At 36.9% G+C, this 27,314-nt stretch overlaps 2 protein-coding genes across 4 annotated transcripts; one reads left to right on the top strand and one right to left on the bottom strand.

The window, feature by feature from the left end:
- The first annotated feature begins 19 nt into the window (after window positions 1-19).
- LOC112509509 (protein PAF1 homolog) lies at window positions 20-9,888 on the top strand. 2 transcript variants are annotated; one of them, XM_025114496.1, is made up of 13 exons: window positions 20-258; window positions 586-1,560; window positions 1,766-1,834; window positions 4,053-4,160; window positions 4,267-4,450; window positions 5,096-5,169; window positions 5,261-5,380; window positions 7,003-7,108; window positions 7,560-7,646; window positions 8,108-8,176; window positions 8,251-8,322; window positions 9,394-9,534; window positions 9,610-9,888. In XM_025114496.1, the coding sequence occupies exons 2-13, from the start codon at window positions 638-640 to the stop codon at window positions 9,727-9,729; spliced, it is 2,073 nt and encodes a 690-aa protein (XP_024970264.1). In that variant the 5' UTR covers window positions 20-258; window positions 586-637; the 3' UTR covers window positions 9,730-9,888. The 2 variants fall into 2 exon arrangements, with proteins under 2 accessions (XP_024970264.1, XP_024970263.1); XM_025114495.1 differs by having other exon boundaries at window positions 335-1,560.
- Window positions 9,889-11,184: 1,296 nt separating this feature from the next.
- Window positions 11,185-27,221, bottom strand: LOC112508900 (MMS19 nucleotide excision repair protein homolog). 2 transcript variants are annotated; one of them, XM_025113732.1, is made up of 23 exons: window positions 27,059-27,221; window positions 26,895-26,957; window positions 26,757-26,811; window positions 24,836-24,933; window positions 23,134-23,292; window positions 22,892-22,951; window positions 21,853-22,041; window positions 21,232-21,282; window positions 21,080-21,166; window positions 20,306-20,999; window positions 18,327-18,706; window positions 17,992-18,065; window positions 16,759-16,864; window positions 16,129-16,596; window positions 15,743-16,020; window positions 14,705-14,780; window positions 14,496-14,607; window positions 13,899-13,975; window positions 13,678-13,758; window positions 13,116-13,195; window positions 12,941-13,008; window positions 12,670-12,774; window positions 11,185-11,429 (listed from the first exon to the last, which is right to left on the bottom strand). In XM_025113732.1, exons 1-21 carry the CDS (start codon window positions 27,140-27,142, stop codon window positions 12,975-12,977), a joined length of 3,306 nt encoding a protein of 1,101 aa, XP_024969500.1. In that variant the 5' UTR covers window positions 27,143-27,221; the 3' UTR covers window positions 11,185-11,429; window positions 12,670-12,774; window positions 12,941-12,974. The 2 variants fall into 2 exon arrangements, with proteins under 2 accessions (XP_024969500.1, XP_024969499.1); XM_025113731.1 differs by having other exon boundaries at window positions 15,743-16,596.
- Between the last annotated feature and the right edge of the window lie 93 nt (window positions 27,222-27,314).

Below are 27,314 nucleotides of genomic sequence, written 5' to 3'. Positions count from 1 at the left end.
GTTTCAAACCGGTGGTCTGAACCAGAAAGGGCTAATAACACAGCTCGACCTCAAGGCCTAGCCGCCTCACCTTCTGCGTCTCCGATCACTTTTTTTTCCGGTGGCTTCTTCAACCTTTCTCCTCCTTCTCTACAGATGTATACATATATAGATGAATATGCCTACTGAAAGTAATACTGTTTTCCCCTATTCATCTAAACATCAAACAGACATTGTGTCTGCAGCGAATTGATTCCGGCATTGCCTGTTGCTATATCTGTGAGTTTGTTTATTGAATTGATTCATAATTCAATCTTGTTCCATGTTTCATAAGTGTTTGATCTAGCTCTTTCAGGGAACAAATTGCGAAAATTGTGGTAGCCTAGTTTCTATTTCTAGGGTTTCGATATTTGGTTCTTCATCGGAACCTACAGAATTAGGTTAAAAGATCAGGCTGTGGATTACTTCAGTTTTTTTAATTGGGGAAGGTAGAACATATTGAAGAAAGTGACATTCGTGAGTTTAATTTCATCCTCTGTCGTCAGCTGCTTCCAGCAATAAAGTTCAGCTTCTTCTTTTTTGGGTTCTATTTTCTCGTTCTCCTAGGGTTTCTGTGCTACAGTGAAGTCTGGTTTCGAATAGTCATAATCTAAACGGCATGGCGTCGTACCGACCATTCCCTCCACCGCCACCACCTCAATCAAATTTTGGTCCTCCGATACCTGCGCCGCCCAACCAGACTTCCCTTCCACCGCCACCACTTGCCCCTACGCCCCAACCGAGAGGAAATCTGTATTCTCAGAATTGGAGCTATCCCAGTTCGAGTTTTCAACAGGGTGGTTATGCGGCTCCACCTAGAAACCCTGTTCCAAATCAGCAGCAACAGTATTCATCATATCCACCACCTCCGCCACCGCCACCACCACCAGAGTCCGCTTACCCACCACCACCTCCTCCTTCTCAGCCAGGACAAATGTACTTCCCATCCTCTCAGTATCCTCAATTCAGCAACCAGCCTTTGCAGCAACAATTGCAACCGCCACCTCCACCTCCACCTTCCTCTCCCCCCAGTTCTTCGATCCCTCCGCCACCACCACCTCCATCACAACCACCATCGCCTCCGCCACCTCCTTCAGCAGTCCCCATGGCTAATCAAAGCAAGGAACATAGACAGGGTGACCATAAAGGGCCTTCCAAGGATTTGTCAGGTTCTAAATGGCGTGACCCAGCTCATTCACACCACAAGGTTCCTCCTAGACAGCAAGTTAAGGCTGCTGCTCTACCTCCAATGCCAGCAAGAGCGTCGAATGGCCCTCCTGGCAGGGTTGAGACAGAAGAAGAGAGGAGGATGCGCAAGAAGAGAGAAATAGAGAAGCAAAGGCAAGAGGAAAAACATAGGCAGCAATTGAAGGAATCTCAGAATAAGGTCCTTCAGAAGACCCAAATGTTAACTTCAGCGATCAAACCACATGGTTCAATTAGCGGTTCACATATGGGTGATAGGAGGGCCACCACATTTTTGAGTGGTGAAAGGGCAGAAAATCGGTTAAAAAAGCCAACAACATTTCTTTGCAAGTTGAAGTGAGTATGTTATGACACCATGCATCTATTTTATTTCATACTGGTTGAGCACTGTGCCTTTTAAATTCTACTAACTTCATGATACAACTCTTATTTCGAGTCCCAAAAATTATATTTGTACTAGTATTGTTGCCTGCTGCCAGTGGATATTCCTTTTCCTTGTATAGAATGATGAATATACTTTGCGCTTTTGTTCTCTTTGAAGGTTCCGGGATGAGTTACCAGATTCGACGGCCCAGCCAAAGCTTCTGTCTTTAAGGAGAGACAAAGATCGGTATGCATTAATAATCTTAACTTTTTTGTGGCTGCTATATCTTTCAACTGTTAGCTTGCCATGCACACATACATGCACTTGCAGAAGGATCAACACTTGGACCACAAAATGTGCATAACTCCTCCAGTTAGACATATTGATTGCCATGGGGTACATTCTGGTTGGCAGCTATTAGTGGCTTGCGATTACTAAATACAATATTAAAAGGTGACATAGATTCGTGTTGGGTTGTGACGTCCTGTTATCAAATATCATGATGTGGAGGATGATACAAGATGGACGCCCCGGACAACTCTACCGATTCGGAGGATCTGAAAAGGTCTTAATTTTAAAGGCTTTCATGTGCCAGCTCTGAGGTGTTCCATTATTTGAAATAGTGTTTGAGAACCAAACTACCATAGAACTGAGAAGTTAATGGTAGATGGGTGATGAGTCATTGCTTCAACTGCAGTTGAGACAATATGAACCATGATGTCATAATTAAGCCCATTATTAATTAATAAATGAATTCTATTAACTATGTTTTGGGAAGTATTAAATGTGAAGATTCATATAGATACTGTTGCTCAGAATGTGAAGCTACTAAGATGTGCTTGAGAGAGAGAGAGGTAGGAATAATTTGAAATGTCACCATAAGAAGAAAAAGGTCCAAATATAAGTTTACTGAGGGTGTGAGTGAATAGAGTGGCTTATGGTTAAATTTTCTCTGTTGCACATCAACCTAGTAAACAAATCTGCTCTCTATGTGAATGATGATTGGACCAATCTAAGACCACATGATGATTGAAAAAATAGCCGAACCAAAAATTACAGTTCTTTGGAACTCAAAACGACATGCTGGTGTTGTCAGTTGAACAATCATTTGCCAATTGGAAATTTATGTTAAAGAGCCAAAATGATCAAGTGATTGCATTAACACTCAACTGGTTGGACAATCTGCTCCAACAGATGCAACACAATCTATTTTTGGCTTGCCCAAGAAAATGCATTATTTCCTTATTCAGAATGATTTCTTAGCAAATTTATCCATTATCATTCATTGTTGGTGATTTTAATATCATCAACATTTTGGCGTAATTGAGATTGACTTGAGATAAATGAAGATTCAAGGTTGAGCGTTAAAACAAGTTTGATAGTGCGGACTGCACACTTGTATATGCTGCTTTGAACCTTAGATCGCCATAGGGTACCTAGTCCTTTTCAGAAGAATAGTTGCTTTCTGAACTTATTCATAAGGCATGTTGTGTTCTGAATTTCAGTTGTGAACATGCAACTTGAATTCAGAAGACAAGTTGTCTTCTGAACTTTGATGCAGTAACCGTTGTTCGTTGTTCTTATCTGTTGCTAGTTATTTGATGAATGTATCTTCAAATAACGACTTAACTACCCCAAGTTAACTGCTATAATAACTACTTATAAAAGGTAATTTCTGTCTCATTTTATGTTCAGACAACAACAATCTCACTGTTGATACTCAAAATTTTAGCCTTAGAACATGAGTGAGATTTTGGATGATCTCAAATCTCAATACAAATTTCGTGGAATTCAAGGCTTGAAGGGTCGAAATATTGTATATGGAAAGTGCTTTCCTATACGCGATCCTAGATTTTATCCAAGTGACCCAAACCCAGATTTCTAACATTCATCACAAGATATTGTTGAGATTGATTGTTGTTCACAAGTTTTCTCATTTGTATTTTCTAAGCTATGTTAAAGGCATATGATCATTAATTAAAGACTTCTATTGAAGTATATGCCAAGTCAAATGTTGCATTTTTGTGCACCACTTGAACTCTTAAGGATCTAAATATCTAGTAGATTTTTTCGGCCTCTAACTCATAGATTTTTTTTTTCATCTTGGGGTTTTCATGCAAATATTTATATCCTTGTGTATATTTCGTTTTTTATTGTGGTTTCATGGTTTCTTCATTCTTGTAGAACTTCTCATTTCTTTTCATATTACTATTGCAACCTTCTGCATCAAAAGTGGATAACATAAATTCTTTAGATATAAATATAATCAGTCAGATCAACTTTGAGCCCTTATCCTTTTGTACGATAACCTCCAAAACTAACAACCCATGAGAAATAGGAATTACTTCTGAAACAAGCAACATGGGTGGGGTTTCAGAATAGCAAGGAACATGCTATGTTCTATTCGATAAAAAAACATTTTAAGCATATATTTTGATGCATATCTTACAACGGATCTTTGCAGAGCTGCTAAATACGCCATCACTTCATTGGAAAATGTGCACAAGCCTCAATTGTATGTTGAGCCAGACCTTGGAATACCGCTTGACCTACTTGATCTCAGTGTGTACAAGTATGAACTCATTTTATTCTTATGCTTTATTGCTTTTCCCAAAATAGATACCATTTGAAAGTCATAGTCAATTAACTCTTCTGATCTTTAATTATCCCTGAATTAGTGCTCCAAAGGATGAAATGTTCCATGTTGCTCCTGAGGATGACAAACTGTTGCAGGAGGATGTTTCTGTGACCCCTATTAAGAAAGATGGCTTAAAGAGAAAGGAGCGCCCTACAGATAAAGGCATGTCTTGGTTGGTGAAGACGCAATACATATCCCCTCTTAGCACAGATGCGACTAGACAGGTTGGTATAAAGCTTCTTGTCTTGAATTTTCTGTGGTTGAACGGTTAGGTTCTAAATGACGTGAGGCGTAGCCACGGTGCTTTTCAAGGAGTGCCCTAAGGCGGCAATATATGTATATATATAGTGTTCTGAATAATAACATAGAACAAATTAAATTCATATAAGGTAAAGTAATAAAACTAAAAAAGGAAAGAAGAATCATTGATACCAAATGTATAGAGCTTATATAAAACGATATCAAGGTGCAAAATCAGGATTAAATCTTTTGAATCTCAACTCACCACTTTCTTCAATTTTCAAAGAACTCGTGTTTGACCCTTCATGTATGGGAATGAGAGTAAGTATTTACCTATTTAGGCTTTTAGTTAAGTTTTATTTTTATGTTTATTTAAGTGTTGGGTCTTGTACTTAATTATCATTTATCCCTCAAGTTATATACTAAAAAAACCACACCTTACAAAATAACGCGTTGTAACTTTCCATAACACGTCGTAGTGCCATAATGCGTTAGCCTAAGAGTGGAGCCACAGGGTTAACGTGGCGGTGAACACAAGCCTTGATGCCATAACACGCCATAATGAGTTATTTAGAACTATTTACTGAACATGAAGTCAAGAAGTAACACTTCTTTAATGCAATTTGCAGTCTTTGACTGAAAAACAAGCAAGAGATCTCCGGGAAACACGTGGACGCAACATGCTAGATAGTCTGAATAGCAGGTATCTTATATCACTTTCCATGTCTATTTGAAGAAATTGAATGCTAGATATGGCCACTGACTTTAATTTGATAACTCATATTCTATACCAGGGAAAGGAAAATTCAGGATATTGAGTCCTCGTTTGAAGCATGCAAATCACATCCCGTTCATGCTACTAATAAGAAGCTGCAGCCCGTCGAGATTTTGCCATTATTTCCTGATTTTGAAAGGTAAGGACTTTGTTCGAGTTCCTTAAGGGTGCGTTTGGTACGTTGGACATGGTGGGACAGGACAGGACAGAACACAATTGTCCTATGTTTGGTGTGGCCTTATGTGGGACTCACTAGAACTAGCTAGAACACGGGTGGGACAAGCCTGTCCACCCTTACCCCCCTGGAACTAACTAGAACAGGAAATATTTTACCTATCTACCCTCTCAAAACCCTTCTTCGCTTCCACCGCATACTTCAATTGGCGGTATCGATTTCAATCGGCCGTATCGATTTCAATCGATTTCAATCGGCGGTATCGATTTCAATCAAAACACCCTTCGTTCCCCTTCACAAAGGCATCGATTGCATCGATTGCTGTTTCTATCGATTTCAAAGGCATCGATTGCATCGATTGCTGTTTCTATCGATTTCAAAGGCATCGATTGCATCGATTGCTGGTTTCAATCGTTCCCCTTCACAAAGGCGTCGATTGCTGGACAAAATCATTCCCCTTTTGTATCGATTGCATCTGTTTGTTGTTTCTATCGATTGCACTTTGTTTGCTGTTTTTGTATCGATTGCATATGTTTGCTGTTTTTGTGACGATTGCATTTACAAACCCAGACAACAAGCTCATTTTGGTAATCTGCAGCAATAAGAACTACTTTTGTAAGATTGTTCATCAGATCTCCTTCGATTTCATTTTAGGGTTTTAATCGAAATTGTCAGTGACTGTAAAATTGATTGAAGTTGAAGATTTTAGGGTTTAGAATCCGATGTCGTTTCTCAAGTGGGTTTAGGAGTATGGTAGACTAATTTGATCATGGTGGTTAGAATTCTGGGATTGACTCATTGGGGTAAATTAGTCAATTTAACCAGTTCTGTCCAGTCCTATCATGTCTTACCAAACGTTGAACAGCTGTCCTGTCCTGTCCTGTTCTGTCCTGTCCCGTCCTGTCCCGTCATGTCCTGTCTGCGTACCAAACGCACCCTAAGTGGCTATTTATTTATTTCTTGCCTCATCATATCTCCACATTTGATTAAGAGCATCTTTTATGTCCTTAATTGTGAGTGTGGATATTGATGGAGTACTCTGTGTTAAGTAATAGGATTAATATATGTTAACAAGGCAACAGGAGATAAAAAAATGGATTGTAAACAAAATAAATAATGTCAAATCACAAATGAGAATATCCATCCTTGTGCGAAGCTTTCATGGGTGTCAAGTTTATTATTATCGCTTGTCAAATAGGGACCAAGTAACTAATGTTTGAGGTTAAAGATTGCATATTTTTAAAGACTGCCTTTCCTTTTTACAATATTTGAAGCTGAATTTACCAATTTGAATATTTTCATTATTACAAAAAGCTTAAGACATGGATTTTTGTTTTGTTCTACAAGATTCTCCCTATTTTGAGATCATTAAAGAGTATTTAAGATATCTTCTTTTTGGGTATAATTCCATATATAAGTCAAGGTGTTGCAGAATCTAACAATATGGATGACATCAAGGACAACATAATCTAACATGAAGGGTTTAGGGGTTAGATTATTTGAAAGGATAAAGTGATGTAGCTGTTGTCATTGAAGCACCCTCGATCGTCCTTCCTCTTTCACTAATTTCTGACTGACTTCATCAGGTGGAATGATCAGTTTGTTATTGCAACCTTTGACGGAGCTCCTACCACTGATTCAGAAAGCTATAACAAGATGGAAAAATCCGTTCGTGATGCCCATGAATCTCAGGTAAGATCTTGACTGCTCTGTTTTCTGTATCCAATAGAATTCATGTGTATTGACGCCTGGAAAACAGAGCCGAAATTGAACTACTCTAGATATTGAAAACCAGAATAAAAAACCTGGAAAATAATACACTCCCTTCATCCAAAAATAAATGTCTACGATGAAATGGCACACAGTTTTATATATGTTATTATACTTTCTAAATAACTAAATGACACTTATACCCTTGATAATAGAGAGAGAAACTTTCTCCATCTCATAATTAAGGGTAGAATGGGAAAATGAAATCTTACTTATGAAAGTGGACTGTTATTTTGGGACAAACTAAAATAGAAATGTGGACACTTAATTTAGAACGGAGGGAGTAATGTGAATGATGAACTGTTGACCTTTTTTAAGATACGCAGTAAGAATCTATGAATCCTGTGGTTTTTGACATCTTACTCCATTGCAGGCCATAATGAAAAGTTTCGTGGCAAGCACCTCGGGTTCAGCTAAACCTGACAAATTTTTGGCTTATATGGTTCCTTCGGTTGGTGAGGTAAATTTACAGTCTGTTTGTTAGCAGCTTAACAAGCTTAATGAGACTCGCAACTTATTCGGTCAGCTACCCGTGATTGTTTGGTAGTGGCTTAATGATATAGAAAGTGGCTTAATCAGTAAGCTTTTTTTTTTGGGGGGGGCGGGGGGTTTATGCAGAAAGCCAAGTTTTTTCCAACCTGTCCTTCCCAATTAAAAAAAATGGTCATTCTACCTATGAAAAACCCTCCCAAACAAAAATCTTCCCAATCTATACAGACAAATTAATTCATACAGACAACGTTATCCATACAAGACTTAATGGAAAACCAACCAAACAGCTCGTTGATCGTTTTAATTTGTTTCTGTTTCCATTCGCCATTGCATTTTTGGAAGTTACTTCACTGCAGTCGTTTGTCTTTTACTTCTCCTTGTAATTTTTGTTAATATATATTATCTAACACATCTCCGTAATGATTGCAGCTATCGAAAGATATATATGATGAAAATGAAGATATATCTTACACATGGGTTCGCGAGTATCACTGGGATGTATGTAATAGATATACTTGTCTTAGAATTGAGGGGCTTTTCTACAAACACAAACTGATGTTCTCTTTTAACAGGTTCGGGGTGAGGATGCAGATGATCCTACTAATTTCCTTGTGGCATTTGGTGAATCGGAGGCTCGCTACATGGTAAAATATAGAATAAGTTGTGATTTTCGTCCCTGTGGTTTGCTAATAATTTCTATTTTCGTCCCTGTGGTTTAGAAATTGCGATTTTCGTCCCTATGATTTGCAATTTATTGCTACTTTAGTCCCTGGGCTAATTCCTATTTTTAAAATACAAGGAACTAATACAGTAAAAAACTGTAAACCACAGGGACTGAAACAACAATAAATTGTAAGTCATAAGAATTAAAATAGCAATGAATTACAAACCATAGGGACGAAAAAAACTGCAATTTCTTTATAGGGATGGAAATCGTAAATTTTATTGAACCGCAGGGAAAAAAACCTAATTTACTTTAAAATATAAAATCTAGTTTAATTCTGTTATCATGTATTATATTTTGTGGCTCCTAATATCTGATGGAAGTTCCATTAGGAACCAGAATTGATTATGAGCCCCGGAATGTCTAAGCGTCCTAATAGAATTATAAAGTTAAGTGTATAAGCGTAGAATGTCTAAGCGTCCTAATAAAATTTATAGAACTTAAGTTTATAGAACCAAACTATAAAACGTTCTATCTACAAGTGTTATAATAGGTTTACAGGATACTTTTGGGCATTTTAACAAGTTTTTTAGGACGTTTTAAAAATAAAATGTTGTTATTTTATAGGACAATACAAGTGTCCTATAAACCATCTTTTATAGGACACTTATCCAAATAGTTACATATAAAATCGCTAATACGATACCTTATATTAAAAACGTCCTAAAAAACTTGTTAAAATGCCCAAGAGTATCATGTAAACGTATTGCTTTTAGATATGACATTTTTTGGTTTGGTCCTATAAACGTAAGTCTATAAAGTCTTTTATTAGAATGCTTAAACATTTTACGTGTCATATAAAGCCAATTTTATTGTAGTGGAACCGTCTACAGAGCGCCAAGTGTCCATCCATAGTATGAATGATGAATAACGTGTCCACATTCTTGATTAATATGCCACATGTTGCGCTGTGGACGGTTCCCTGGTTCCTAATCAATTTTAGGTTTCCTAACGGAACCTGCCTCCCTAATTTCCGTCATCGTTTACATAGCCTCTGCCGACAAAACTCATGCTAAGGAAAAAGAGAGCCCGGGAAGGAAAAACCAGCGACGAGATTGAACATTTCCCTGTTCCAGCAACGGTCACTATTAGACAAAGATCAGCTGTTTCGATACAGATGCAAGAATCTGAGGTATGTATATATAGTACGTTTTTAGAACAGAATGTTCCGGAACATTCTGTATTCTGACAACAGTATCTTTTACAGAGTTATGTAGGTTCAAAAAATTCTAGGCATGAAATGGAACCAAAGGGGATGCAATTGCAAGATGAAGGGGATATGGATCAATCTAGTGGAGCTGAATATGATGATGATATATCTGATTGATAATAGTTGCCAATAGTAGAAGAAAATGGGACACAAACTACAAATTGGATCGAGTTTTTTTTGGTAACTGTTGGTATTTGGGTCAGCTTACACACCGACTTATACTTGTGCAATCATGAATGACCTCGAGTTATTGTTGGTGAACCTTGTAAACATTTGGTAATGTTATGTACATTAAGTTGATTTTTTTTAGAAATGTGTGATAGATAGAACACCTATTGTTGTATACAATGAGAATCAACAAGTGGGCTTAAATTTATACAAGTCTACAAGTACCATATTCAAGAATATTACATTAGATTTCTACTTTTCATGCCATGTTATGTTACCTATAACGTTGATAATTTAACGAGCTACTCGAGTTTGTTTATCTGAAGCTCGAGCTTAATAATTATTGAGCTTGAGTTGATCTCAAGCACACGGCTAAGTTTTTGCTGTCTTCTGTCCGAACTTCACGTTTTGGCTTTTCATTAATCGATTCTTTTGTTGTCCTTTTTGGTTATTGAACATCGTTTTGTAGAAATAAATGGTTTTAAGCAACAAAAAATGTCGTTTGGTGCAAAAGGGAACTATGAGAATATATCTGTCCAAATAAGATTGGCTATTTTAGTCAATTTCCCATTCTTTTTCTTCCAAAAAAAAAATATATATCAGTCCCAACAAAAAAGGGCATTATGTACGAGATTTGTTGAACAAAGTAATTTTGCAAAACACGACATGAATTAGTGTCGATGAGTTATCAGCAATCTATGCAAAGAATCGTCAATGCACGATTGTACTTCATTCTCTCTCTAGTCTCTAGTATGTATGTATATGTTACGTGAATGACCATAAGTACATATGTATATGCATGGATACACATACATAAACAGGGACCAATTCAAGTAAGAATGAAGATGTTCATATGTGAATCATTAAAGATTCAAAAAAATCTATTTGAAGATATATAAATCTATTTGAAGATATATATATGAACCAACTTTAAGCATTGTTACAATAATTCACATATGAACCATCACTTCTTACATCCTCACGATATTCAACCTTCTTCTTTGACCCTTTCCATGTATCCATTTTCTATTTGTTTTAACAGTTCAAAGTTGGGACCAAAAACATAAAAACGACTTCGTTAGAAAACAACTCTGACCAAATTCTAGTGTTCAACATTTGTAACCACATACATAGACTTGGGATCATGTGAGACCAAAGGTTTTTCGTGAGACCMGTAAGACCAATTCTCAACCCTTGGATTAGATCTACAATCTGAACATTCATAATCACATAATTGACACGAGACTTCTCAATAATCACAAAATTGTCATCGTGCAACTTTAGACCATTAGATCATTAGCTTATAAAGTTAATCAATGAACATAAATTGATGTTATGAGTCTCACGAAAAACCTTTGGTCTCACGTGAACCCAACCCCACATACATAACATCATCCACCAAAATGACCCACAATCATACAATTTCATAACAACCAACTAAACGAGTGCACAGTGCTCCAAATTATCTTGACATAACCACAACCAACTTCTATGTCTCAAAATAAATAAAAGAATCTACCACAAATAAAATAATTTAATAAAAATAAAAAATCACAATTACTACATACAGATTAATGCCCTCCAAATTTTGTAGAGTTAGATGCATAGTTATGTACGGTGCAGTGTCGTTGATAATCCGGGAAGTGAGCCTGTATCACAGATTCATAATGACTCGTAAGAACAATAAACCCATTTTACAGAAACAAGATACGTAGTTATCAAGCGAGAATGGAAGGTTACAGGAACTAGATATTCAGCAGCTCTTGCAATAACCAAGTTTGAGGCAGTTACGGTACAATAGAAATGGATGAAAAGTTAAGTATGTGTCAATAGATAAGGGATCGTGTGAGAATTAAGAGTCATGGTGAGAATAGTGAGAACACTTGCGAGCCTTTCCGTGAGAATAATTTTTTGGGTAAATTACGTTGTTTTGTCCCTGTGGTTTGGAAATGACAGTTTCGTCCCTAGGGTTTGTAATTCATTGCTATTTTCGACCTTATGATTTACAATTTATTGTTTTCCCGGTCCCTGTGGTTTACAACTTTTGACTCTTTTGGTCCCTTGTACTTTAAGGTAGGAATTAGTCCAGGGACAAGAATAACAATAAATTGGAAACCACAGGAACGAAAATAGCAATTTCTAAACCACAGGGACTAAAATCGCAATTTTTAACAAGCCACAGAGACAAACGTAATTTACTCTAATTTTTTTCAACTAGTTTCAGTATCTTCAATTACCTTCAACTACATTCATCTACCTTAATATTCAAATTTATTTTCATTTTTAAGTCATTTTTATGAACTTTTACATACATTTAATCACTTTCACATGTATGAATTTGTTAAAGTTTTGGTCATGATAAAAATAGGTAAATAAAGGTAGTCAAATGCAGATGAATGCATATGAAGGTTTTATTCTCACCTTCTCACCATAACTCTTATTCTCACTGTAAACCAACCCCGTGTTGATAAGGGTATGTTTGGTACTGCGAGAATGAGGTTGGCAGGTCAAAAAATTGTGTTAGGTTTTAAGGTTTCAATTTGATATGTTAGTTTAGTAATATACCAATCTTGTCTCATCTCCCTATTTTTTATTTTGGCAGAATAAATAAAGATGCATTTTTGTTTCACTCATTCCCGTTCTGTCCCAGTCTAAAGTTGCAAAATGTGGAACTAGTTTTTGTTTTGTCCTGCCTCGTTTTGTCATGCGTACCAAACACACCCTAAGGTAATAATTTGACTACAAAATGATTTTCCCCTTCTTTGTTATTGCAAGAAGGTTACAAGTACTAGAGCTTCAGCAGCTCTTGCAACATTTATGGGATATCCTACGGGTATGTCAAATGTAGATTTAAAGGAAAAGCTTGTATGAGCAAGAGAATGGGATTACCTTTTCTCTTTGGGCACGATGGAATCCCATGCTCTCTTTGGATTTTTAAATAATCATCAATCTTGGATCGCGATAACCAAAAGCAATTTACGTATCTTGCATTACCTGAACCATAAATTTGTTAACAAGAGATACTACAAAATGCAACCATGCAGAAGTGTGAATCCCATATGCTCTCTTTTTTAGTGTCAAATTGCATTACAATCATTTAATGCTGGCATAATGACATTATTAGACAGGATATTGCACTATAAGTGGCAGAAAATCTTACCTATCGCACCCCAGAAGAATTCTTCCAAGAACTTTCAAATATGAAGACTTCTAGATGAGCTTGAGGCCCTGTTAGACAGATAACAGAAACGAACCATAGCGAACTGATGTAAGACCTCAAAAGACATTCTGGATTAATCTAAAATAAACAATTTTGGAGGTATAAATCATCTAACCATGCTTGCCGACATTTGACAGCTTCTTGACGGACACTTCTCTTTGGATCATCAAGTGCTTTTGTTAATGCTTGTAGCACCTGAAAATGAACACAAAAATATTTTTAAAAAAACAGCATCAGGTGACTGCACTTTGCAGGCAAGGGGTGATCTAAAGATGACACAAATGCAAAACCAGAAATCAACCAAGATAGCCAATCTCTCCAACCAACTTCACTTTTCAGCCACTTTTCAATTGAATACCCATTTTAAATAGAGTTTACACAAAAAAGAAAACAGATTTTTTTGCATTAAGATTCAGGTTTTTGCGTACGGATCCAAATTTTTGGGTAGGATTCAAATTTTTGCGTAAAGAATCCTTAAGCAAATACGTAAGGATTTTTTTTCTTTTTTTTCCTCCAGAAATCAGTCTTTAAGCAAATGCGTAAAGCATCTGCTTAAAGACTGACTATTTTGGAAGAGGCTCTGAAAAGTGGCTAAAAAGTGAATTTGGTTGATGAGATTGGCAATTTCAGTCAATTTCCCTTCGTCTATTGGTTAGTGACTAGTAACAAAATCCCACCTCCAGCCTGAAAGGATATACCCTAGGGTGGGGCAGCTCGGACATGGCAGTCAAACACTGGATTGCTGTCTCACGTACCAGCTGCACGTGTCAAAAAAGTACCAATTTAGCTACAAATACAGTTAATATTTTCTTAGCCCCCTTTCTTTGGATAAGAACCACACTAAAAACAGGTCAGACAAGTTCAAGGTTGATAAAATAACCGAACCAAGTGTTTATACCATCATGTGCGGGTAGAAGACAAGCTTGTTGAGGCACCTGATGATGATATGTGTATTTTCCATAATGGCTTCCCGACCTGCACATGTATAGCATAGAAAATCAGAAACTTCCGGAAAGTAAATAGCATACAAGTAGCACACTGCTAATTGTGTGTGGCCACTGCAGCTATACACTGTTATATTCGCCCGTTCTCGTGTTCTTTTAAATAGATACCGTTCTCTTTTGATCCTTCCTCTCTCTCTCTCTCTCTCTCCCTTTCTCTGAGCTCTTTTGGAGAAAGACATGGGGGTTCGACATATTCTCTCTCACATGGTACAGAGCCAAGGTCTGCCACTCTAAGGACCCGACACTCTAGCTAGCCCCCTCTCGGCACTCTGGGGCAAGTTGTGTCCATCTAGCCTCCCTTGGAGGGGGGCGTGTTGGAGTCCCACATCGACTAGACTTGGACCATTTCTTTTGTGTGTGTGTGTGTATATATATATATGTTGGAACCTCCCTTTTCTCCTCAAGAGCTCTTTTGGAGAGTGATATGGGGGTTCCATGTATCCTCACAGATGGGAATTACAAAACGAAAATAAATATATGGCAAATCTCACCATTTTTAGCAGTCAATATTCCTGATAAAACAAGGAGCAGGTTATATACAATGTCTCGATTTTGAACATCTTCACTCAGGATCGTTAAACCATCTAGCAGTAATGGGATGAGCTGAAAATTTGGTAATTATATTAAACATTAGCAAGCAAATAACGACCAAATAAGAAGAATATAACAGTGTACAGTATTCAGACTATTTAGAACTTACCTTATTGGCTTCACCCAGAATAGCACTCAGTGGAGAATTAGAAATGACATGTGCAAGGGCCCGATGCAGCATGGATCTGTAAATTATTGGCAGTTCAAAGTAATTACAGTTAATGGAAGTTGAAGATCTGAGGGAATCTTTGAACTAAATGGCTGATCATTTGATGCAAGAAGCATCAATAATTTGGTCCTCAAGTGAAGAATAGATGCATCTCTGAGGGTGCGTTTGGTACTCACGCAGGACAGGACAGAACATAACAGGACAGAAATGTTGTTCGGTGTTTGGTAAGACAGGACTGGTAAAATGACCAATTTACCCCAAATGAGTTGTTTATATCTTTTCTATATTTTGGTTAATTATGTAATTTATTAAATTATAATAAAATAAATACTTTTTATAACAAAACATATCATTAGTAAGTTTTTTTCAAGACGATATATGAAGTTTATTAATAGAAATAGAAATTGATAATGCCGTGTATTAGAAGAAAACCATCGTTTACAAGCAATTGGTGGACGAGAGAGTTAAAACACAGACCATGTATTAGTACAAGTTTCCTTTTGCAAGTTACATGTATTGCCTCACTTTTTTGCCTTATAATTCAACACAACATATTGATTAATAAAGTGAAAACTCATATCATACATTTCTACTCCAACCACAACCATAAACACGTATTGGAATAACAAGTACTACTATGTGGTCCCAAACAGTAATACATTTTGGTGATAAGTTTGTGCCAAATTAAAAAAACTGATAAGCAAGCACCCATTACAATCGCATATGCAAATAGTAATTGCCAACTAAGAGGATTATATTTTGTAATTTAGCATTATATTCAGCATTTTGCTTTTAAGTTTCTTATTATCACCTATCTGAAAAGGTTCAATTTTTTTAAACTAGAGAAAGTGAAAGAAAAGTGAAATGAAAAAGAAAACAAAGGACCCTTTATAGTGTTCAGTCCTCAAAGAAATAAATAAGAATGAGAGTGCACAATGTGGAAGAGCATAAGATATTTAAGAAAGCTGGATTATGTACCTCGTGATTGGTGAATCTGATTTCACTACTGATGATAGTAAGATCGGCATCACCATATTGAAAAGTCGTTGCTTATACAGTGGTCTTATGGTTGCATGTAATCTTTTGTTCAAACAAGCCTCGGAATCACTCATTATAATACTAAATGAATCTGCAGCAGCTCTCATCAGGTGAGTTGTTTCCTGATCTTTACAATCTTCAGGTGAATCTCCATTTGAGGTTGGCAAATGTCCATTTGAAACCAAGCAATTCAGCAAAAACTTGATCACATCTTTCACCTTTTCATGGCCCCGCATAAGTAATCCTTTTCCCATCCATGCTAATCCAAGAATAGCATGGACGCGGACAAATCCATTATTTACATTGCTTAGTCTTAAATTACTCACCCCTATCTCGTTGCCATCATCATCATCATCAACAAATCTAATTGGGTGACTGGTATCACATGATTTCCATATGTAACTGTTGAATATAATATCCATTGCTTCTTCCAAGCTACAATATTGCATATCAGCAAACCTGTTTTCTTTCAAGGGCATCTTGTTAAACAAAGATCCCAAAGCATGAGCTGATGGAACATGACCATTGGGGAGAGATCTCATGAGTATTTGCAATATTCCTTCGGTGTTCTTCAAGTGTGTTTTCGGATGAAGAGCTATTATTACTGAATCAAATAATGAGATAATCCACTTGTCTCTACAAGAGAATTCAGCAAGTTGCAAGCCTTCCTCGACTCGAAAAGTCGTGCTTGAAGAAAGTATGCTGAAGGCTTTATCAAGAAGTATGCTCTGACTGTCCTCTGAACAGCTTGCCACAGCATGTTTCATTGCATTCATTGTAGTTTCAAGAAGTTCCTGATGCAACAGAACACACATTCATTATTTAAATCAGCTGCAAAAGTTTCCTAGGTTCTAACAACAAATTTGAAAAACACATGGAATTATCCAACATTAAACACTTGATTGCATGGAATTGTTCCTGAAATCTTTAATGTGAAATGCAGATATAAGACTCACTTTTTCCTTGACGCCTTCAACAAAACGCGTGCTATCTTCTATTTCATCCCAAATCTTTAATGCGAAATGCATAGGCACGTCATCAGAATCTCTGACATTCTGAAACCTGGTCATTGCATCATTGCTTTACATTATTTCCAGAAGACAATCAAGTCAAACATATAAGATATAGAAGACGAACGAACCAAGCACTTGACAAGAGCATGGCCAGGTATGGCGGGAAAAGTTACCATGATAGAAAGCATAAAAAGGAATAAAAAATATCCATTCTTACTTCAACCTTTTTCCTTCAAGTTGAAAGGGGATCCTACATATTACAACTGCATGTTCTGTAATACTCCCGTAAACTGATACAGAAGTTTAATTTACATCACACAGTCACTTGTTTTAATCCTTTTCTGGAATAGAACACAAGTCAGTTATCTATGCAACGAAGCTAAACAAAATTGCACACAAATAGCAGTTCTCCTGGCATCACAGGCTCAAAAAACTTGCTGATTCAAATAACAAAGTGGAACATAAAACCCAAGTACCAACATAGATTATGGCAATTTGCCGTTGGTGTAAATACTTCTTTCTGTGCCAAGCAAGGGAGTTCTTTGATAACTGTACCAAGAGTGAAGGTGCAGGCAAGTTTACTCACTTCTCAAACTGCATAAGTTAGATGGTCCCCAAGTAGCTGTCGCTAAACCCGAGTTAACTTCATCATTTTATGTTTGAGGTGATATCAACTTATGTTTATTTGATGCATCCTAGTTGATTAATAGTTGTACTTCTGGAACTAGCTAAATAAGCACTGGCATTTCCCCAAATGAAACTGTCGGTCTGGTGAATTCTATAATAGAAGCCTGTTGGCGAACTAACTCCAAAAACCTATATGAACTAAGGATTACCGATAAAAATAGCATACTCATGCCGGCAGAGAGAAAACATGAATAAGAGGTGGGCCTACCAAATAAACGTTTAATTGAAGACTTAAGCTCTACTTGTCTCTATTTCATATCTAGTGCACCCACCATTAAAAGATCTAAGACAGAAAGAACGAAAAAAGAACACAATCAATTCCAATCAAGCAAAAGATTAATTGCATAAACTGAGCCCATCGATCCCTTAGTGACTTCAGAACAGAAAGCTGATGGAATATGCGCTGTCAGAACTGTTGGAGGTTGACAATCTAGTAACTAATATAAGCATGACAATTGAGGAGCAGAGGGATATCAGAAAAGAACATACCATGGAAGCACCTTGTCTGCATAGCATTCCAAAAGGAGCATTGCATGTTCAGCTGGCTTTGAGTTTCCATCAAGCTATAAGATCAAAATGCGCTAATTAAAAAAAGTGATTCCCGGTACCAAAAAAGTAAAAGATTCAATTTAGTGGTCAGCTTCACTGACATAGAGTGGGATCAAACCCATGTATTACCCTTTAAGCTCAAAAGCATTCTTTTGGTATTGATCATGGAATTAGAGTTCCTAATAACTTATGAGTAAACAAATTGATAGTGCATGCATCAACTAGATCAGCCAACATCCCCTTCTATCCGAAATTGAAGCAAGAAACACACATACCCAAGATCCGTGTAAACTGGTAGAGATAGCCTTGTTCAATTCTTGGACAATCTTCAGCATATATTTCAGACTAGTCCTGCCAATTTCAGATACTGCTTCCACTTTGAGTGACAAAGGCATAGTAGAATCATCATAAGACAACAAAACCACCATCCTCTCTACAACAATAACATCAAAGCTTGGCATTTTCTCAGAATCATGAGATTTTTCAATAAATGAGCCAATTTCAACTAATGCCTTTAATACATATCTCCAAAGAGATGTATTGTTGAAATTGAGGACGATAATTGACATAAATTCAACCAAGATATTCTCAAATGTGGATTTTGATACCGGCAAGAAACTTCCAGGGAATGAAGCCAAAATCTGCAATCCCCTAACTGCAAAAATCAAAAAATGAAGGTAATTTGAGGGATACCAAACAATAAACAGGCCTTCCATCCCAAACTAATCAAGACATTCGGAAAATGAACCCAAAAGAAATTATAAAGAGAAAAAATCCAACAGGAAAACAAGCAGAGGTGAACAACCCGGACATGAGTTACGTCCCTTCTATGCACTCCTATCCAAGGCCAACACCTTACTACTTCAGCAATGTCAATCCTGGTCGGTTCCTACTGCTCTACATCTACCTCTCTGTTAATGGGTGCACATCCATTTCAATATCCGAATGCTGCTAAATCATCTTGTGTACATGCTGTGTTTCTGGTGACCAATTACGCCCATAACCATAGCAGGTCTTACCAAATTTACCTTACGGCTTCAATGGACATTCCAATCACCACACTGAAACATGTCACCACTCACCAGTGTGTCCACCCTGCCTTTGTCCCTGGACTAACATCCGCATAAATCTTAAGTCCTACTTTTAAATTACAAGGAGTTCGCAGACCTCCAACTCAGAATGAACACCTTGCCTAGTCCCATTAGTTAGCATGACATAATTGGTAAAACTATGAAAGGCATACACCACGGTAAATCATCTTTTATGTCCATGAGTGAATCTATAACTAAAGCAAAAAAGATAAAGATCAATGTTAACCATTGTTGTGGAATACCAAAGGAAAATGTGATTTGTACATAACTACATACTACAAAGATCAACTGTAATTCCAACATGGAAGGAAAGAGAGGTGTATTAGAGCACTAACAATGTGCAATTGATGATAACCATAACTACTTAGGTGTCTTGCGTTATGCGCAATTATAGATATATCAATTAAAGGTTATGAAACTAGACTTCTTGATCAATGTGTGACTAAGCAGGGTATCAATATTCTCTAATCCCAGGGGTTTTAGTCATCCTGCCTGCCTTTGCTTCCCAGGTGTTCAGACAAATCATACCATGTCTTGTTTGAGCATGGGCATCAACCTATACTCTGTGACAGCAAAATACCCAAAATAAAATAGTTAACACTGAACAGAGTTCTAGGTTCTAACAGCATCCAAAGCAATCTCACAATACAAGAGAAAAACTGCATCAATTGATTCATCATCTGTAAATCAGCGAATCATTGTTAGATCTATAGGATTTGATTTGATGGATAATGAGCCAGCCAAAATGGTATTTCTTTTTGTTTTTGGAGAATTCGATATGGATGCATTTCAGAGAGAAGTAATTACCGACTGAAAGATGAGAATGACAATCACAAAGATATTCACAAAACTTCCTTTATTCCTTTCTTACAATATCATAATTTTACCAACTTAATATACCTGTTTGCTATCTCATTACATCTGTAACCTAAGCGACCACCAGGAAAGCACAGTATTTAGAACAAGACAAAAAATTTGTATTACTTGTTGAATATTTTAAGCGGGTATTGTGTACATCTATCATCTATCAACTGGTAAATATACCATGAGATATGTTACTCAACAGCGTGCATGATATGAATTGGATCTCTATGACACTTGCAACTTCTCATTTTGTGATTTTCAGAAGACATATTAATTGAAGCCAGAAACAGAGATCTTACCCCCAGTGTGATTGAAGTCATCCTGATTGATTTCTTTCAAACTTTTTATGAGGGAAGAAGTCAATGAACTACAAAAGCTATGAAGTATGCTGCACCATGTCTCATTGGCAAGATAAGTTATTGAGGTAGGTTCATCATAGCCCACAACCAAAGTTCTGCAGGCAGCAAGTAACTCAACACAAATATAGAGGTACCCAAACTTAGGTTTTTCAGAAACATAATCTTTCTCTTGCCCCAGTGGATTTTGCATCGTTGATCCCAAACCATTTACTAAGCTGGAGAAAAAACTTTGAAATATTGCATTACAAGAAGCAATGGAGGCTGCGGCTGAAACATATAGAATCCGACCAACTGCATTTAATCTTTGCTTGTCTGGTACTGTAATATCATCATAATTCTTATTATCCAGGAGAGACGTCAACATCATGTTAATGTCCATGTCCTTCAGAACCAAATCTAGAAATACGCCATTATCTTGCTGAATAAGCTTCTGCAGAAGAATGAGAGCTTCGGCTACAATTTTGTTATCCTGGTATCCTACATAGCTCTCTAAATATGAACCCACGGTCAACATAGATGGTCCGGAAGTAAAAACTGCGTCTTTTAATGATGACCAAAGAGCTTCAAGATGTTCTAGCATTCGGTGTGCACCATACTTAACTGTGCAATAACTAAGATACTTCAAAGATTCAACCTGTGACCAGAGAAGTCCTTCAAATATCAGAAATAATAAGATAAAGTTGCTTTCTTAAGATGCATTCAGCTTTCACCAACCTTTGCCGATGGAAGAGATGAAGAAAGTTTCTCGAGAAGCAACGGCACAGCAAACGGCTCAAAGAGGGCCGTAGATCCAAAAGCCAGCTGCGTTAGAAAAATAAGTTTAAAAATAGAAAACAGAAAACATTAACTAAAAGCAAACTGCATACCATTAGTGCCCTGGAGAGCTCCTCCCTCTTCACATCATCTTCGCCCTTTGGCTGAGTAGAAAATGGAAAGATTGAATATGAGATGCTACTCATGGTTTACTTACTTATTCCAAGTATTTATTGAGAAAGAAAAAAAGGAGAAAGGTTAGGGAGACAGGTTGTGATCCACGTGTGAAAACGGGTTTTATATGCACATAGCCGCACAGTCAGTTGAACTAACAGGCTCCGCTCAATCATTACCAAAGATCAACACCAGAGGGCATTCATTGAGAGGTCTTAATGACAAACTACATACAGTAATTAGAAACATGCATATTTCTTAACCAACATTGACTAATATCACAAGCAAAAATGGAAGCTAATGCGTTTCCTATTCTCTTCCTTTTCTTTGATAAGAAGATTTGAATATAAAGTATCCTTTGGAACTCCCAGTATATAAATTACACCTCATAGTAGCTTATTAATTGATCAAACTCCACTATAGTAGTATAGTGAAGTTATGATTGCTGCTAATTAAGTAAAATATTGTGCTGGCAATCTTTTAGTGAACTTCTGTATATTCCCAAGGCAATTGTCATTGACAAAGATATATAATTTACAAGATTTTTTGAGTATCCTCACATGTGTAAAGTGGATAGGGAAATAAGATCCCAAGATGTTAAAAAGATCCTCAGCATAGCTTGCTAGTGAACTAGATGAATCAGGATATAACTGTGCCAGCATTTCCACAAGATGGAACGTGAGCAATAAGCATTGCGGATCCTTTTCCCCATCTATGGCTTCACAGATCACATAAACAAAGTCATCCTCCTGCACAAGCAAAAACAGTTGACATATTATAATCACACACAAAAAAAATGTGCATGAAAAAACGTAAAATATCCAATTGGCAAGGAAGGATGATACTTGATGATTGAACATGTTCATTCTACATGAAAACTAAAAGTTGCCATAGCACCTATCTTACATGATTGATATCAGTGTTTTGTTATTATTACCTACCACTTCTCTGGCCAACAGTTGGTCGGATACTAGTGCTTGTCAACTTTTCTAAAATGGGTCTCCACTTTTTCTGTGACACTTAACTTAAGAAACATAATTACCAGGCACATTTGCATATGAAAATAAAAATATAAAACACATTTAAATGATGGATAAAGATAACTTCTTGAGGAATTTAAGCTTTGCAACTTCTAGCAAAAGTTGCACAAAAGGGCGCATCATATTAATATTTGTGCGACCACCTGTCAGCAATAAACTTTACTTCCATGCCTCTCCACAAATAGAACAGAAGAGTGCAGGGAAGAACAAATGACAATATCAAACACTATTAAAGTACTTTAATTACATTCTGAACAATTTTAGAAGTCAAGGAAGATGGGACAACAACATAAACTCAAGTTAAGAGAGCAGAAAAATGTCTGAAAGTAGCATCTGTGTCCTCTCACTAAAAATAAAATAAACACAAGAAGCAGCACTAGACATCATAGATCATCTAACATACCCTAAAATAAACTAGTAAGTAAACAGTGAAAATTCATTGACATATGCTTGACTGAACAAAGCAAATCAGAGACAATATAATAATAGAAAAAGAAGTAGCACGACAAAAAACAATGGGAAGAAGGTAGGTAAATCTTGACTAAATAAAGAAGGTTACCATGGTCATTACTGTGTCTGGATAACAATCTATAAGGCATTCTAGAATCTCAAAGCAAAGCTGCAAGAAAACTCAAGCATAAGATAAAGAGTCAAATTAGAGCAGAATAAAGATAACAGATGGATATTAGCAAAAATGATGATGAAAATAAAAAAACATGTCTTTAGTGGAGAGGTCATAATAGTTGATAATAATAAAGCAATCACTACACCAACATTGACAATTGGGTATATCTATATCACCTTCCTGTCATGCTGTCCTAAAGATTGAACTTGTAGATTTTGCATGAACGACTGAGCAACTCCATTTGCATCACCACTGCTGATTGCACCAGTGTCACCTTTCCTCCTCATTAAAGCCAAGCAACCAACAAGTGCACCGCGCAATGCTCGCCAATCTGACTGATAAGGGAAATTTATATCATTAACATTAGTGAAAGCACAACCAAATGCTGAATGTATTCACAAGATAACAAATAAAATTTATCGTGTTTAAACCTGTAAGGTGTGTAGACATAAATTGTATGCACAGTATGAATTGGGGTATATTATATAGAACACACCATCTTTATTCAAGAAGGTTAAAATGGAAAAAACAATGCTAGCTACATTACCAAGGCAAAGTTAAACTAGGAAGAAGCTTAAAAACGGGAAACAGTTAAGGGGCTGTTTACCAAATGCTTACCTGGGTCACATTACCTTACCGGGTGAATATGGTAAGGACCTCTTACATGGTAAGAGCGGAGGCAAGGACCGAGAGTCTTAGCCGGTAAGTGAGGACGACGACTCTTACCATGGTAGCGCTTACCGGGTAAATTGCTGCATATGATGCCGTTTTTGATGACTAAAATCTTACCCAGTAAGTAAGTGATAGTGTTGAATGTTAAACGGCCCCTAAGACTCCCTACTCCCACATTATACAAGACCAAAGTAGCTTTCAGATCTCAAATCATAGTACATTCCAGTTAGCAAGTCATATGAAGTCTTTTATTTCTGGCATCGTTTTCTTCTCTATTTGCAGTGCCCTTTCATATTGTGCATTTATATCATTTTTAGACTTGAAAATAGTATATCTGGCAATCAAGATCAATATTAGCCTTCACTAAAAGAAGAAATGAGTACAAAATAAACAGAACCAGATCTTGCCACAAGCTTCAAATACCTAAAGGCAATCTGTTTTGTCTATGAAGCAGAACAAGGATTACTTAGCCATGAATAATGGAAGTAAAGTTGAGTCTAAAAGAATCATGCATAAAAAACAAAGACCCAAATAGCAGGCAATCTAACACATTATATTGCATTCTCTTGGGTCAAAACCTTATATCCTAGAGAAACAAGACACAGGATGAGGTTTAATTATCTAATGCCAGAAAAATACAAAGCAATGGCTTGAACTGCATGTGAACCACCTTGGGTACACCATTATACACAAGAGTTAGGAGACTTTTTAGCTGGACTACTGGAAAAAAGCAGCCATGCATATCTCCTGGAATCAAATTTCCCATAAGAAAACATAACATATCGATGTTGAATGTCATTATATTCTTAAAAAGGTAGTATGCACTTTTCACAAACCTCCAACCATAACCAGTTTTGGTTCACTCTGAAGATCAGCTGGGAAATTATATTGACAACACCATTATGAGAAATTCATATAAACCCAATATATGACATGTTGGGTATGGTTTATATCTTTTATCAAACTTGAGGAGCGTTAGATGTATCTGGTAGTTAAGTCTAACTTAGGCATGTTTTAGGAGTGTTATGTTGTTTGATTTTGTTCCCTTTTATTCCATGACATACTCTATAAGATGGAATATACAATACAAGTAAGAGAAAACTAGTAAATAGGAAACTTAAGAGGGATAATACCAAAGCAAAGAACATTCCCTTGCATCTAAAGTAGGATGTTTTTTTCCATTAATTAACAGTTGACTAAACTCACCAGTTTTTCTGCAAAAAAGCCAATCAAACTATGTATTGTTGTATTGTCTAAAGGCTTTGATGAAATGCGAGTCAACAACTCTGCAAGAAGAAGGATACCTGAACAACAATAAGGCAGCATTAATCCGGAGTTTAGTAAAGCAAAAATGGCCTCATGTTTGCACTATAACAAAACTGAAATTCCAGGAAAAAAGGAGAAGAAACATTCAGTAGCAAACAGGTATCAGGATGCTATAAACTCCACTGAAAGATCACATTCACATTTGACTCATCAAATAACAATCCTGGATGTCAACTCAAATCCAGCAAAGTCTTTAAGAGAAAGTTCGGTTGTCCTTTAGCATAACCTCATAGAGAAAAACATGGATGTGCACATGAAGACAAATTGATGCAAAATTGCAAATTCTAAAGTACGATTAATATATTTCACGCACTTTATCAAACTAAATAATCAAGCAATTTCAAATGAGGTGTATATCTCATGACATATTGACATTAACAAATTCTTTTGTCACTAAGGACCAAGTACATTGAATCTTTCATCATTCAATTTTTTGGCAAAAGATAATGGATTCGCGGTCTCTATACCATTGCATTAGCGCATATACAAGGTTAGAAAATCCCAATATAGTGAGATACTGAAAGCAAGCCACCTGGGAAGTACCAAAGCTTTGGACATCCACTTAAACAATTATTAGAGCCAGGCTATAGATGCAAGTTCCAATACTTAACCAATAAGCAGAGATAACACAAGCCAAACATGGCTGCCAGTTTGACATATGCCAATGACAGCCTACAACTGCCTATGATCTCAACAGCAAACGCTTGCATGAGAAAAAGCAAACAATCAATTTTATCAAAGTAATATGCCAAAGAAACCAAATTCAAAACTTCCAAAACTAGAGAATAGAAGTCCTCAAAACTCATAAGTCAAGCATATACAGTAAGAACGAAGAATATGATTGATGTGCTCCTGAAACTCACTCAAAGATGTCATGAGTTGCAATTTTCAGCGACCAAAGCCTTTCACAGCTAGTAAAATGCAGAACAATGTCTCATGAAATAGGATAATAAAGCAATTAACAAAAATGGGTTTTCTAGAGGTCAGGGGTTCAAGTCTCACCAGGTGAGAAGTGTGTGTGTGAGTTTAATTTGTTGTATATAAGTACCATGTACTTCAAAAAGAAATGGGCTTTCACCTTATTTTTAACTAAATGCATACAAAATCCATCTCAGCTTCCCATCTGGAATTTGAGACAGGCGTTTCCAAATGGAACCATCCACAAGTGGAGATATCTAGCTCCTACATCCGAAAAATAAGGGCTAAGGCTTGAATGTCACAAATGAGCAATCTGTGTAGGTTTGGGCAATGACACTTCGGGTTTGTAATATGTAAGATCCCATATTGGTTGGGGAGGGGAACTAAGGTTGCCTTATATGGGACTAGATACCTCCTCTATCAGACGCGTTTTAAAACCGTGAATCCAGGTGTGTGGATTAAGCGGGCAATATTTTGTACGGTTAGCCTGGGATGTTACAGATGGTACCAAAGCCGGGTACCAGACTGGTGTGCCAGCGAGGACGCTAGGCTCCCAAGGGGGTTGGATTCTAAGATCCTACATCGGTTGGGAGGGGAACTAAGGTTGCCTTACGAGGGACTTGATACCTCCTCTATCAAATGCGTTTTAAAACGTGAGTCCAGGTGTGGGGACAAAGCGGACAATATCTAGTACCGTTAGCCGGGATGTTACATAATAGGACCCCCACTGACAAGGGGCCTATATACAAAGGAAGAGAGCCACAAAAAGAACATTCTGATTATGCCAGCAAAGGCAGCACTTGTACACGGTATACAACCCGTCCTTTGCATACAAGATGGAGCCATCTAAAATTGGTACATTGGGAGATAAACAAGCAATTACCTCTGGCACGAATGATGTTGTCGGTAGTAGTTAAATACATCTCCATTTCTCTTACCTAGACGCCGAACAGAAACGTTTCTTAAATATGTTAACATCAGAGAAAAAAGCAAGAAGACAAATTGATTGCTAGAAACAAACCAGTGATTCCAGAGTTATGATATCATTCAGCAAGAGCTTTGCAATTGCATCTAAACTTGCATCCTGAAATCAATTATCAGCTTCATAAGAACTCCAGTTCAAGCAAATTAATCAATTAGCACGAAAATTAGAAACAAATCCACAAAATAAAGATGAAACTTAACCTGCTGAGCAGGAGATTTAGACGACGATGAATCGACATACGTTTCGATATGCTTAACACAGTTAGTTGTAGTTGAATCAGCCATTGGGAGTTCGATTGTAGCAGACTGCAAGTCTGCAACGGCTATTGCACCGAGGGTTTTAAGGGTTTTGCTGTTTCGATATGTTTGGGAATTTTGACGCATAAACCGCGAAAAAGAGCGAGCACTTCTTTTTACAGCATTGTTGACTTGACCTGATTTATATGTTTAAAATAAC

This window comes from Cynara cardunculus (assembly GCF_001531365.2).
Source record: "Cynara cardunculus var. scolymus isolate 2C chromosome LG 3, CcrdV1, whole genome shotgun sequence".
Classification (NCBI taxonomy): domain Eukaryota; kingdom Viridiplantae; phylum Streptophyta; class Magnoliopsida; order Asterales; family Asteraceae; genus Cynara; species Cynara cardunculus.
This window is presented reverse-complemented; position numbering and strand designations above follow the sequence as displayed.

Coding starts and splice junctions, on each gene's coding strand:
- LOC112509509 (XM_025114496.1), top strand. CDS start 638: ATGGCGTCGTACCGACCATTCCCTCCACCGCCACCACCTCAATCAAAT. Junction 4,161..4,266: donor CTTGATCTCAGTGTGTACAA/GTATGAACTCAT, acceptor TCCCTGAATTAG/TGCTCCAAAGGATGAAATGT. Junction 4,451..5,095: donor GCACAGATGCGACTAGACAG/GTTGGTATAAAG, acceptor TGCAATTTGCAG/TCTTTGACTGAAAAACAAGC.
- LOC112508900 (XM_025113731.1), bottom strand. CDS start 27,142: ATGGCTGATTCAACTACAACTAACTGTGTTAAGCATATCGAAACGTAT. Junction 23,293..24,835: donor GCTTTTTTGCAGAAAAACTG/GTGAGTTTAGTC, acceptor TTCCCTTATCAG/TCAGATTGGCGAGCATTGCG. Junction 22,952..23,133: donor TAGGACAGCATGACAGGAAG/GTGATATAGATA, acceptor GTTTTCTTGCAG/CTTTGCTTTGAGATTCTAGA.